Source organism: Acanthochromis polyacanthus, chromosome 13 (genome assembly GCF_021347895.1).
Source record: "Acanthochromis polyacanthus isolate Apoly-LR-REF ecotype Palm Island chromosome 13, KAUST_Apoly_ChrSc, whole genome shotgun sequence".
NCBI lineage: Eukaryota > Metazoa > Chordata > Actinopteri > Pomacentridae > Acanthochromis > Acanthochromis polyacanthus.
Window position 1 is genome coordinate 30,983,672 of NC_067125.1, and position 11,883 is coordinate 30,995,554.

Sequence of the window (11,883 nt, forward strand, 5' to 3'; positions counted from 1 at the left end):
ATAATTGTTGAAGGCATCATATCCTTTGGGTTTGCCACTGGTTAAAATGTGTACACAGTTTATTCTCTGAGTACTAAAGCACACTCGGCTCTAACGTTGACTCCGCTTCATTCAAATGTTCTTTAACCAAATTGTAATATTTTATTATTGTTATTTATTAGATTGTTTTGTGATTATTACACATCAAATCGAGCACATTCATCCATTAACACAATCCTAAAAAGTTAAACTAGTTGTAATTCAGAAGTCAAATATCCAAGTAATTAATGTGATATGGCAACAAACATTGAACCACAACACAAACTGTTTATAAAAACAAATAGATTTATTTATTGTTTTGATATTAACACTGAAAACCATTGATACATAGAATAGTTTCATAAAAAAATGTCTTTGTTACAACAAAACATACATTGTGATCTACAGTGGTGACGTTGCACCATCACACACTGGAAATTCCATGATTTTGCTGACATTGACTAATCAAATAAATAGTCTTAAATAATGACCAATGCAACAGTAAATAATTACAAATTGCTCTTTGGTAGATTTTCGTTTTAAAGTAAAATTTACTAATTGTAAACACCAAACATATAAATATCATACTGCCATCAAACAGTGCAGGAAGATCAAAGTTGTTGAAGTTGAATCCACATCACTATGACATCAACAGCACTTTGACATGCACTTTTCCAACTTCTCTCCTCATCTTAGTCCTCCCGTAGATAAGCCTCATGCACCTCGTGCTCTTCACTGCCCTCTAGGAATGCCGTATATTCTGCCATCCTCTGGATCTCTTCTACTTTCGTCTCGGCCAGTTTCTTATCTGCATCCGCGGACAGTTTCCGGGCTTCGTCCACCTGCGACTGGGCCACCTGAATGTTCGTTCTCACCGAGATGGACGCCTGCTGGGCTCCTGGAGACACACAGATGTAAACACACATTCTGTCAGATTTTTAAGACAGTTCAGAGGTTGTAATAAAACAAACTTCCCTCTTTGGTGATTGATTAAACCCCTAAAAACTGCTGTCTGTTTATTAAAACTACAGATTTACATATTCATTTTCCGTGAAAATGACGCTTTCCTGCATGAAAATAGCTTAAATGTAACTCTACACCATTGTTTCCTCTAGAGGCCATAGATGTATGAACGTGGTGGAACTCGAGCACATCAGCTCACCTATGACTGCGCTCAAACACTGTGAACCTATATATATATATATATATATATATATATATATATATATATACACGGTTGTATCCAATATATTGGATACAACCGTATCAGATCTTCCATGACATGGACAGCACATAAATACGATTTTAATTTCTTGACTCTCCCAACATTGTAAATACAGCAGTAAGAAAATAAATTAACATTTTACTCACCAGAAGCGTATGCTGCCTCCGCTGACATTTCACACAGGCTGACAGCGTTGTTCCAGGAGGACTCGTAACGTTTGCATTCTTCTAGTCTCTCAACAGCCTGTCAGGAAAAAACATAAACTCAGTGTAATAAATGCAGCTTTGTTGGTTTTCCAAAGAGTAAGAGGGTTTGTTTTCCATCCAAAGATTAAAACAGATGCTAACCTCTGCTCTCCAGCCGCTGATCACCTGCTGGAGTGAGTCCTGCTCTGCTGGACTGAGTTTACCCAGCGAGACTAAATATCGTCTTTGGAAAGCAATGCGTGAGTGCACAGCCTGTTGGCAAACAGAGGGAGGACGGACAGTTAGAGACCGAACAAGGCAACAATTTTCTAAATAATATCTGGCAGTTCATGAAAATTGTGACTATTCTTCAGAATGTTTAGAACAGATCTTCTACTTTCACCTCAAACCCAAAGATATGTACATTTGAAAACTTCGCCTGGACTCATTTTCATCATCTTAGTAGTAAATGTAGTGCAATACTTCAGCTTATAATCTCAAAACGTGCATAAAACACTTAACATCAGAAGAAAACGTACCTTTGAATAGTCTGTCAGGGCATCAATCAGAGCCAAGGTGGCCTGGGAGAGGAAAGTACTTGAACTGTCTGTAACCACTGAGGCAGCTCTTCTTATCAGAGAGTCGTGTGAGAGGTTTTCCACTTGCTGCAAATGAGGGGAAAAATTAGATTACTTATTTTTTGCTTTTTATTTCTTCAAGTACAAAATATGTAGAACAAGAACAGATGTTTTCAAAGGAGTGAGCTGGGTTGGTGCATGCGCTGTGTTACATTATGTCTAATAGGAGATTGACAAACCTGAGCAAAAGGAGCATCACAAACCCCGCTGTCAACACTCAGAGACGCAATGCTCATGCGTGAAGTCAGTCTGCCCATCGTCTGGACTCCAGGCTTCCTGCCCTCAGACCTGCTGTAGAAAAATCAGAACAGCATGTAAGCATGTTTGACTTTGACAAATTTTCAGGTATTCAAAAAGCCGTGTGAAGCTTCATGGTGCTGCTCATTGTTCAGAACCTACCTGAGGAAGCGGACGCATGCAGCTCCTCTCCTCAGCACAGTCCTGCTGGTCTGCAGCAGTGAAGCATCAGTTTGGTTTCTGACAAGTCCTCCAGCAGCATGTCTGGCGCACACTGAGCACTGACGAATGGCTTGCATTTTGCAGATGATTTAGACCAACAGAACCTATTTGATATGATCTGTAGATGAGGTCTTTGACTGCAGATGTTCTGTGAGCTGTCCACTCACTGTTGACTTCTTCTTGTAAAATGTAAGAGATGATCCCGGTTAGAAATTTTTGAGTCTGTTCAACAACTAGATACCAACTGTCCCTTCCTCTGGGTATTTGTAAGGCCTCAGCACAGCTTCATTACGTAAGAGGCATTGATCTGTTGACTCTGCCTGCAAATGTGCGTATTTGGCTTATCTGCTGAGCGCCACAGATACGTGCAGGTTACAGAACTGATGTGTTGTTTGCTAAACCAGCGCTGTTCCATTGTCTGTGTACGTGCATGTCAGTTCATAACATAAACCCACTGAAGAAATTTAGAGAACAAAATGTATTCCCCTCTATGCTTTATTTAAAAAATCTCTTTTTGTTTGACAGATGTTTTCAGACTCATTCAGAGTGTTTTAAAATGTCCAGATTCATACAAAAGAAAATTAACAAATTAGCAAATTATATGCAATCATAGAAACATCAGAATGCAAATGATTGCCTTTTCTGTCATTTGATGTGATAATAAAGTCAATTTGTGGGACAAAAAAGAGAAACTTTGCACAAAATGAAACATCTGCAGCTCCATTTAGTCTTAAGTTAAAATTTAGAAAGTGCTGAAGATGTTGTGGAGAATTTTATCTCATCAAACACAGAGAACTAAGTTTTAGTTTTGAAGGATTTAACTTGTTGCCTTGCAAATATTCTAAACTTTAGCAAATGAAAATATAGTCATTATGTAATATACACCATTTGGTTGCAGATTTCATCTTTGACTGCATGAAACAGCAACCACTGAGGTATGTCTGTGTAAACACCAGGTCCTCGGTTTACGGCGTCCTCGACCTGTGGCATTTTGTGGTTACTTCGCCATCTCTCTTGTTCCATCATTTGGACGTATGGCTTTTGTGACGTTAAAAGAAATTTTTTAAATAGGAACTAGTTGGCGAGCGGACAAATATGTCGTCATGCGGCATTATAAGAAGAAGACGGCTTTGTTTACATCGACCAGTTGTTTGCCACACACACAGTGTGTGAGTTCCAACTTATGGGGAAAATCGCATTACGTCGTGCCATAGGAACGGAATTCCGATGTAAGTCGAGAACCCCCTGTATATTTATGTACAGTTGAGGGTGCAGCTGCAATATGGGAAATATAAGTGCAGGGTTTTGCTAAAGAACTCTGAACGAACAGAGGAGAGCCATTGATTCTCATGGCTTATTTTGGGGCTGTCTGAAAACAGAGGCATATTCATGTGTTTTGCATCCACTTAATATCTTTAAGCTGGACTGTGAGACTTTTACATGTAAAATTAACATCTATTTACAGTCCACACAATGCTGATTAAGCCTACTGATGACAGGTAAACATCTCTGTAGTTTACAATATACCAGAGTTTTAAATCTGATTTCTGTGGCGACATTCCTGAAGTGGTGCACCACAGCCATGTTTACACCAACCAGCACTGACTGGTTTGGAAGAGATGAAGAGCAGCGGCATTGAGAAACGAGGGCAGCAACGAGAACCAAAAACCCAGAAAGTGTGAACAGTGTGCAATTACTCTCATTGACAGAAGGGGGAGAATAAAGTTACACATGGCAAGTTTGAGCATAAATGAACTAAATATATGATCTATCAAAACGGCTTTTCCTTTGAATGAATCGCAGTTATCAGTCAGTCATAGTGAGTCCATGTAGGGCTTCCAAACATTGTTCAAACCCACAAAACAGAAGCAATGAAAAAGTCTAAATCCTAAACTTTACAAAGATACCAAATATGCTAGGCTGAAGGTTTCAAAAATGTTTGTAAAATGATGCAAAAGATGCCTCAAATATTTAACTTTCCAAAACACAATACCAGGTTTGAATCCAAAACAAGACTCCGTGTGGGTTCCTAGTGGAGAAAGTGGCCCTCGAGTGCGAAGACATGAATCAGTTGTTGAAGGTATTAAAGGTTACGTCCCATGAGAACTTATGTTTTAATATTTTTACCATTGTAAACATGCAGATGTTTACAAAGAGTTGTAGAAAGTGGATTATGTCAGGCTAATTTTACAACCTTTGTTAGGGAAATCTTAAAGCTGCTGTCCGGAGTTTCCGTTTGTTTTCAATTTATGTATCATTGTTTAACAAAGCTTAAATGTGTTAGTCTAGTTCGATACTATAATATAAAGTTAGTATAACGCGATATGAAAATTTATTCCTGAGCTCCGCCTTCCTCTCATAGACCCCCATGTTATTCCAAAAAGCGCCGGTTGCTGCCGACCAATCAAGTTCGAGCTTCAGCTTTGTCATGCTGTCAATCAACGGTTACGCGCACAGCAAGCAAGCCCATGCAGAGGTGGGCGAGCTACGCACTACGCAACCGTGCGCACATTTGTTTTGCTTGTGGAGGAGAGAGCATCAGGGCTCAGCAACTTCCAGAAAAGTTACCAATCCCACGGCTTGTCAGGCCAAGAGACTGCAGGACGTTTTTTGGCTCGGGGTGCTCGCGTCGCTCCCCGACCACGGCCTCCATAGCCCGTCTGACGGCTTCGTTTAGATGCCCGACCTCTGGAGGAAGATGTTGGGGCGTCTGGGACATACTCTTCGTCAGAGGAGTCATGCAATTCTGAACTCTAGATGGAAATAAATAAACAATGTAACACATATACACGCGTAAATGCACTAAGTTTGATAAACAACGTCATCGGGAGGGATACACGAGTGTAATCACATATTGAAACTTTACTCGTTAGTCCTAGCAGATTCATGTTATTTTGGTATGAGGACAAGTTAGACTCAATACAGCATTCTAACGTAATTCCTTTATTATTTACTAAATGTACTAAATGCAGAAGAGGGGAAAACAGCAAAACAGGCAAGATGCTGCAGCACTCCGGGCACTTCTCTCATGTACTGCGCGCGTGCACAAATAAAGGGGCGAAATCAGAGGGAGGGTGGGACCAACAGCGTTTTGGGAGACGCTGCGATTCAAACTCTGGACAGCAGCTTTAAGAAAACTTTTACAATATGAGAAATGTTTGTGTTTATTCTTAAAATGTCTCAGAATCAGATGTTGGACAAGAATACATTTGAGCCAATACTGTACCCTTATTAAACCCATCCTCTTTATTTTAATTCTTAATTTTACAGAAAATACCATGCTTTTATCTGTCTTTTATCTGTGTCATTTAATATTTCATTAAAACTCTTGGTGCCAGTCGTTTGGTAACATTTACTCTGTCTGAAATCCTCCAGATAACTTATTTACTGAGGTGGTATCCGCTGCAGTTCAGGGGCAGAAAGTTTGTTTTGGACTCAGATTTTGGTCCAGCCCCCTGATTACTGACGCAGGATTTGCGTAAAGAGCTGACGAGCCCCCGAGCTGCTCTCAACTGAGTCAACTTGTTTGTCAAACAAATGAAAACTTCAGGTTTCACAATTGGACTCAGGAGCTTTGTGTTAATAATCAGCTCGTCTGGTAATTGCCAAGCAGGGGACAGAGGAGCTGCTCATTTAAACTTCAGAAACATCTCTAGCGGATTTCATCATCTTCTTGAAAAACAAGACCAATGTTCCATCTGAAACTCGCAGCTGTGATTGCAGACGTCAGTAACTGTGTGGCGAAACGCTGTCCAAAAAAAACAACACAGTACATGAAAAGCAGCACCAGCTTTGTGTCTGATCAATATTTTTCAAGGTGTTTGTTTGCATTTTGCACTGCAGTCCAACATTCAAGCAGCTTCATGCACAAACTTGAAATTCACAGCAGTATTTACTATATGACAGACTCAGAGGGATTTACATGGATTCAGGTGAGTCTTGGCAAAGCTTTGAGATGCAAAGTTTTAAAGGGCAGAAGCACAAACCAATAAATATTTATCCATCCATTCTCTATACACCGCTTTATCCTCACTAGGGTTGCAGGGGACACCCTGGACAAGTCACCAGTCTGTCACAGGGCTACATATACAGACAAACAATCACACTCACATTCACACCTACGGGCAATTTAGAGTAACCAATTAACCTCAGCATATTTTTGGGCTGTGGGAGGAAGCTGGAGTACCCGGAGAAAACCCACACATGCACAGGGAGAACATGCAAACTCCATGCAGAAAGATCCCAGGCCCAGGCCGGGATTTGAACCAGGGATCTTCTTGCTGCAAGGCGAAAGTGCTAACTACTACCCCACTGTGCAGCCCCCAATAAATATTGATTTTGCTTAATTAAATTATATGATATAAAAAGTAAAATTAAACATCATAAATAAAACATATCTGGTGTTCTGTTACTCATATCATCAGTAAAATAGGCATATTTCAAAGTACACATATTCTGTCCTGAGTTCTAACCCATCCGTCGATTGTTTACCACCTCTCTGTCTCTCTGATAGCAAATGTTCAGCAAATCAGAACTCAGCAGCCATCTGAAGTGCAGCGTCCTTTGACCCTGATTTTAACCTTTGGTCTGTCATGTCTGCAGGCCTTAACTTTATCATTGCCTTCACCAGCAGTCCATAATATTCATGTAAATATCAACAGTCTGGTGAAAGTACTTTTGAGCAAACAGTCTCCACAAGCTAGATGTTGACAGTTGAAGTAGAATATTCTTTCTGTTTTTCCAGATATGATGAATTTCGACAGTGGCTGAGTTAAAAATAAGAGACAGACACCTCGAGGTCTTGACTCCAAATGCAGTAAATGCCAGTAGTAAACTAAGACTTTCTCGAGTTGCTGCATCGAATATTTGGATAAGAAATATTTTGCTTTGTTAAAGAGCAACTGTAAATATACAAAATAGATTAGTCTTCTAAAATGAACAGAATAGAATATTTTACTTTTTTTTTGTTTAAATTTCATACTTCCATACAGTTCAGAGAAGACATCAGCTCTCTGGGCAAAGTCAGTTTAGAGTCTGACCAAAATATCCTTCATGGTTCATTTGAGGATCTCTATCAGAATCCGGACATGAAAATTGATATCTGGGGCAAAATATCTGACGCTAGCAGTTTGCTAGTTTGACAGAAAGTTGACTGGAGTGAATGATGTTTAAGCAGAGTGCTGGACAAATGTGCCTGGTTTTTGTTTAACTCCTATTAATTAAATCACCTTCAGCTGGTCTGATAAGTGTCTAAGCACCACAACATTAAATAACATCACATGTAATGCAGTTACATTTTTTTAGCTTAGCTGCTGGAAATATGAAAAACTGCAGTTCCTGAAAGGACCACTTGGGGCTGTCTCCAAAAGTGAGTCGGTCTCCATTGGCCCTCATGTTAAAATGTCCAACTTAGCAGCAGAAATAAACATGTTTTCAGCCTGGTACAAAATATGGTTTTGGTCTCTCCAGCTAGACTGCCTGTTCATCACATCTGTGTATTTATTTATTTATATATAAAGTTGAAGTTATCTTGTGTCTGCTCTGCACTGAGGACTGGATGCTTTCTGCTGCGATGCTGAAGCAATGACATGCTACTATAGTTGACTAGTGAGTTTTTGCGATACTCATACAATACACGGTTTTTGTACCCTTTTAGAACAAAAGAACCCCAAAATTATACACTCTCTGTGGATTTCTCTTTTCTTCACTTTCTTGATTTTGCAACTTGTGCCAACAGGGAAACTGTGTGTAGTTATATGAGAGTGTCGATGCAAAAAATGTACATAGCTTATTTTCAGTAATTAAGTTACCGAGTCTCATGGAATTGTTTCCGCCCAACAAAATTACATAATCAGCTCTGTAGGCACATCCGCTACCCAAGGCCTTCACCTCTTAAAGGAAACATTCGGTCTTTGGAAAATTTTAACAGTTCAAAGATGTTTTATTCCTGGTTGAGGATATTTTCTATCACATAAAAATGGCTGACAACCTAATATTTCCCATCTCATTGTTCACTCCACAAAAGTATTCGTTAACCACACATCCATGTTTTACTTTTTTGCAGCTGTCACCAGCTGGTAACATGTAAAAAAAAAAGCTCTTAGTTTCTAGTTGAGCTTGATGAGGGTCAGGTACATCTTTTAACTCACATCGCACTAATCTCAGAGAAAAAAAGTCAAATATTCCAGTCAAAAACACCTTTGTAAAACTCTCTTTAAAGCAACACTTACCTAGAGGAGCCAGAACTTGGCCTGGGAATAAAGCAAAAGACACTTTGTCAACAGCAGTAAGAAAAGTCTTTGATATAATGACCAATAGTTTTACTTGAATGCATTTGATGAAAACCTCCACAGAAGCACATAAAATTACAAAGTACAGGTACAAGCTATGATCTCCCTTAAAAATGAGCTTCGTTGCTGCTTGTTGCTCCCACCTTGACTTTTGTGCAGGTCTTCCGAGGTGTATTAGTCTGCAGCCATCTGAACTTCCCTTTGCAAGATGAGCTTCATGGTTTGAAAACACCACCTTCACCTAAACATCGCAGTCCTGGCACCCTGCTGCACTGACGTCGAGGTGCCAAATTATGTCCCGTAATATTTGGTCCTCCAAAACTCAACACTTTAACTACAGTGTGGTGCAGCAGCTTCGTCCATCTCAGTCTGTGTACTCCAGGATTTACATGCTTGCTTTATTTAATGTGCATCAAGGTGAGATGATTTTTGTCCTTATTTATGTTATTCATGAAGTTAAATGTAGTATTTTTTGTATTTTTCATGGCTGTGTTAACACTAAATTATTACTATGTACCTTGATAAATCGGCTAAAGCGATTAAATTAAAAAAACACAGTTTTTTCTCCCTGTCTTAATGAATAATAGGTCATGAAAAAATGATCAGTAACTATAAATATCAAGTGAAATTAAACATTCATATACGTGCTGTAACTCTGCAGACATTTGCACTAAAGTCACACTAAATGATTTGACAATAAGGTCAAATTGGCTGAGTGACGTCAAATCATGTTGCGCAACAGCTCACAATCTGCTTCATACAAGATAAAACAGGGATAACTGACCCGGCTCATCTGCAACCGTCCACTCAGCAGAATCAGCGCTGTGCCAACAATCAATATGAGAGCTCCACTTCCAGCTGGAAGAGGCTCAGCAGAATCACTTCATCAGCAAAACGCAAACCTACATGTGTGGGCATGTGTGGTTGTCTGCTCTGTGCTGGAAGCATTTCTGATGTCCTGAAACTTTAACCGCTGCAGTGGCCTTCAGTAACTAGTTCAGTGTGTCCACATGTGTTCTAGCATTACATGTGAGGCTTTAACATGCAGCCACACTGAACAGGTTTCAGTGGGATTCGAACAAAAAATGAAAGAACACACTGGTTTAAGGTCATGAAAAATGAGAATTTTATAAGTGTATTCTATATTTTAATTTTAAAAAATGTACAGAGTAAAACAGAAATTAAAAGGATAAAAGTGAATTAAATCAGATCATATATAACCTAAAAAATCAAATAGAACTTTTTTGTTTTTAAAAACTCTATAGACAGAATCACATGACTGTTTTAGTTCAACAGCAACAAAACAAAAACATTTTTGTCATAGGAAATTTGGCCTTCTGAATCTGATATTCACCCAGAAGATACAGCAACTATATCTGGTTCTCAGCTTCACTGTAATTAGCGTCTGCCTTCAAATTAATACTTTACTTTCTGCAACAGGAGCCAGAATCACAACAGCAGGTGAAAGAGAAGAATCTGGCCACAGAACAGAACTGATAAAGGACAGGGGAAGACGCTGGACAAGATATACAGAAAGAAGTAATTGGAGAGACAAGACAATGGTGAAGACACAAGTGAAACTAATGAAGACAATCACAAAGAGGGGAAACAGAAACAAAGAGAGAAAATGTAACATTAGTTTAACATTAGAGACAGAGGCACACAAGGACAGGGATCTTTGCAAAATAAAGCAGGAAACAGAACTTCAATAAATCAAAAACTGTGATATAAGAACCACAACTTAAGACACAAACAAGATAAAGTAATTAAAATGAGTACAATCAATCAAAGCTTTAAAGGATGATACTGAGTTTGGTTGCCTGAGATCTTTAAGCAAACAGTCGAGGGGCCTGAACAGCACTGACCCAAGCAGAGATTTGGAACCCTTAATAAGGCCTCGTCAGAGAATCATCGGAGTCAGCAGGAGCCGGATCAGTTAAAGCTTTAAAAACAACCATTACATCCTAAAAATTACTTCTATAACTCACTGGTATCCAGTGAAAGGTAGCTAGGATTGGTGTAATGTGGTTGCTTCTCCTAGTACATGATGAAATCCTAAAATGAAGCAAGAAACTAATGACACATGTAGAGTATAACAGCGTGAAATGAAACACTCAATTTATGTGTACAGATGCCTCTTCATTGTGTCATATAGTACTTTAGTAAATGTCCTAATTTATGTTAACCTTCTTCCTCTTGAAAAATAATGTAGAGCGTATAGTGCTGGCACATTTTGTCTATATTGTAATAAAGTTCACTGCTAAAGCTGACAACAGGCAGCATACTGTAGATTTTGCATTTTTTAGTTTGCTGTGTGGTTAAACAGTTGGATAGCTGCAATCTGTCAAAGTGAATATGTGTCATTTGTTAAGATTTGGAGATAAAAATGCTACATTTTTATGTTTTTATTTGCACTACCTGTCAGTTTAAAACCTGTAAACTGGGGGATTATTAAATGTCTGCAAAAACAAGGGTCGGAAAATAGTGTTGCCTCAGTTTATCATGTCAATTAAAAGGATCTTCAGTATTTCCAAAAGCTGGTTTGATGTGTAGGAGCCACTTTGATCAGAACAGGTTGTTTTTAAGTTATATATGCTTTTCTGCTTAACCACTTTACATGAATCCAGAAATGTTAGACCTACTAGTTGTTGCTGCACTGAAATCTGCAGCTGGTGAGAAACATAATGCTTCATTATGATAGCATGAGATGAATGTGTCTCTGGAGGAAGCAGGCATCAGTCAAATGTATTACAATGAGGTCATCCCCATGAGATAAGGGGAGGAACATCCACTGAAGATATGTTCTATGATAAGACGAAGAGAGGTCAGGGCTCTTCTGACAGATGAAGGCTGTCCGAGGTGAGTGATGAGCTGCTCTTTTATTGTCAATATGGAAATGTGTTTTCATTTAAAAGCGTGAATTGATTTGTTTTCAAGTTATCAAGAGGCAATTCAGCAATTTTTTATTGTGATTGTCAGTTTTGCAATATGGCGTGTTTTCTTTCATTTTCTTTGTGTGTACATGCAGTCTAAAGTGATGCTTTTGTGCTTCAGTCCTCAGCTCTAAA

General features: G+C 39.0%; 1 protein-coding gene across 2 annotated transcripts; it reads right to left on the reverse strand.

The window, feature by feature from the left end:
• Positions 1-304: 304 nt before the first annotated feature.
• diabloa (diablo, IAP-binding mitochondrial protein a) lies at positions 305-2,765 on the reverse strand. Of its 2 annotated transcripts, none has more exons than XM_051958137.1 (6): positions 2,466-2,765; positions 2,246-2,354; positions 1,968-2,093; positions 1,591-1,701; positions 1,390-1,486; positions 305-916 (listed from the first exon to the last, which is right to left on the reverse strand). In XM_051958137.1, the coding sequence occupies exons 1-6, from the start codon at positions 2,600-2,602 to the stop codon at positions 711-713; spliced, it is 786 nt and encodes a 261-aa protein (XP_051814097.1). In that variant the 5' UTR covers positions 2,603-2,765; the 3' UTR covers positions 305-710. The 2 variants fall into 2 exon arrangements, with proteins under 2 accessions (XP_051814097.1, XP_051814096.1); XM_051958136.1 differs by having other exon boundaries at positions 2,246-2,357.
• Positions 2,766-11,883: the final 9,118 nt, after the last annotated feature.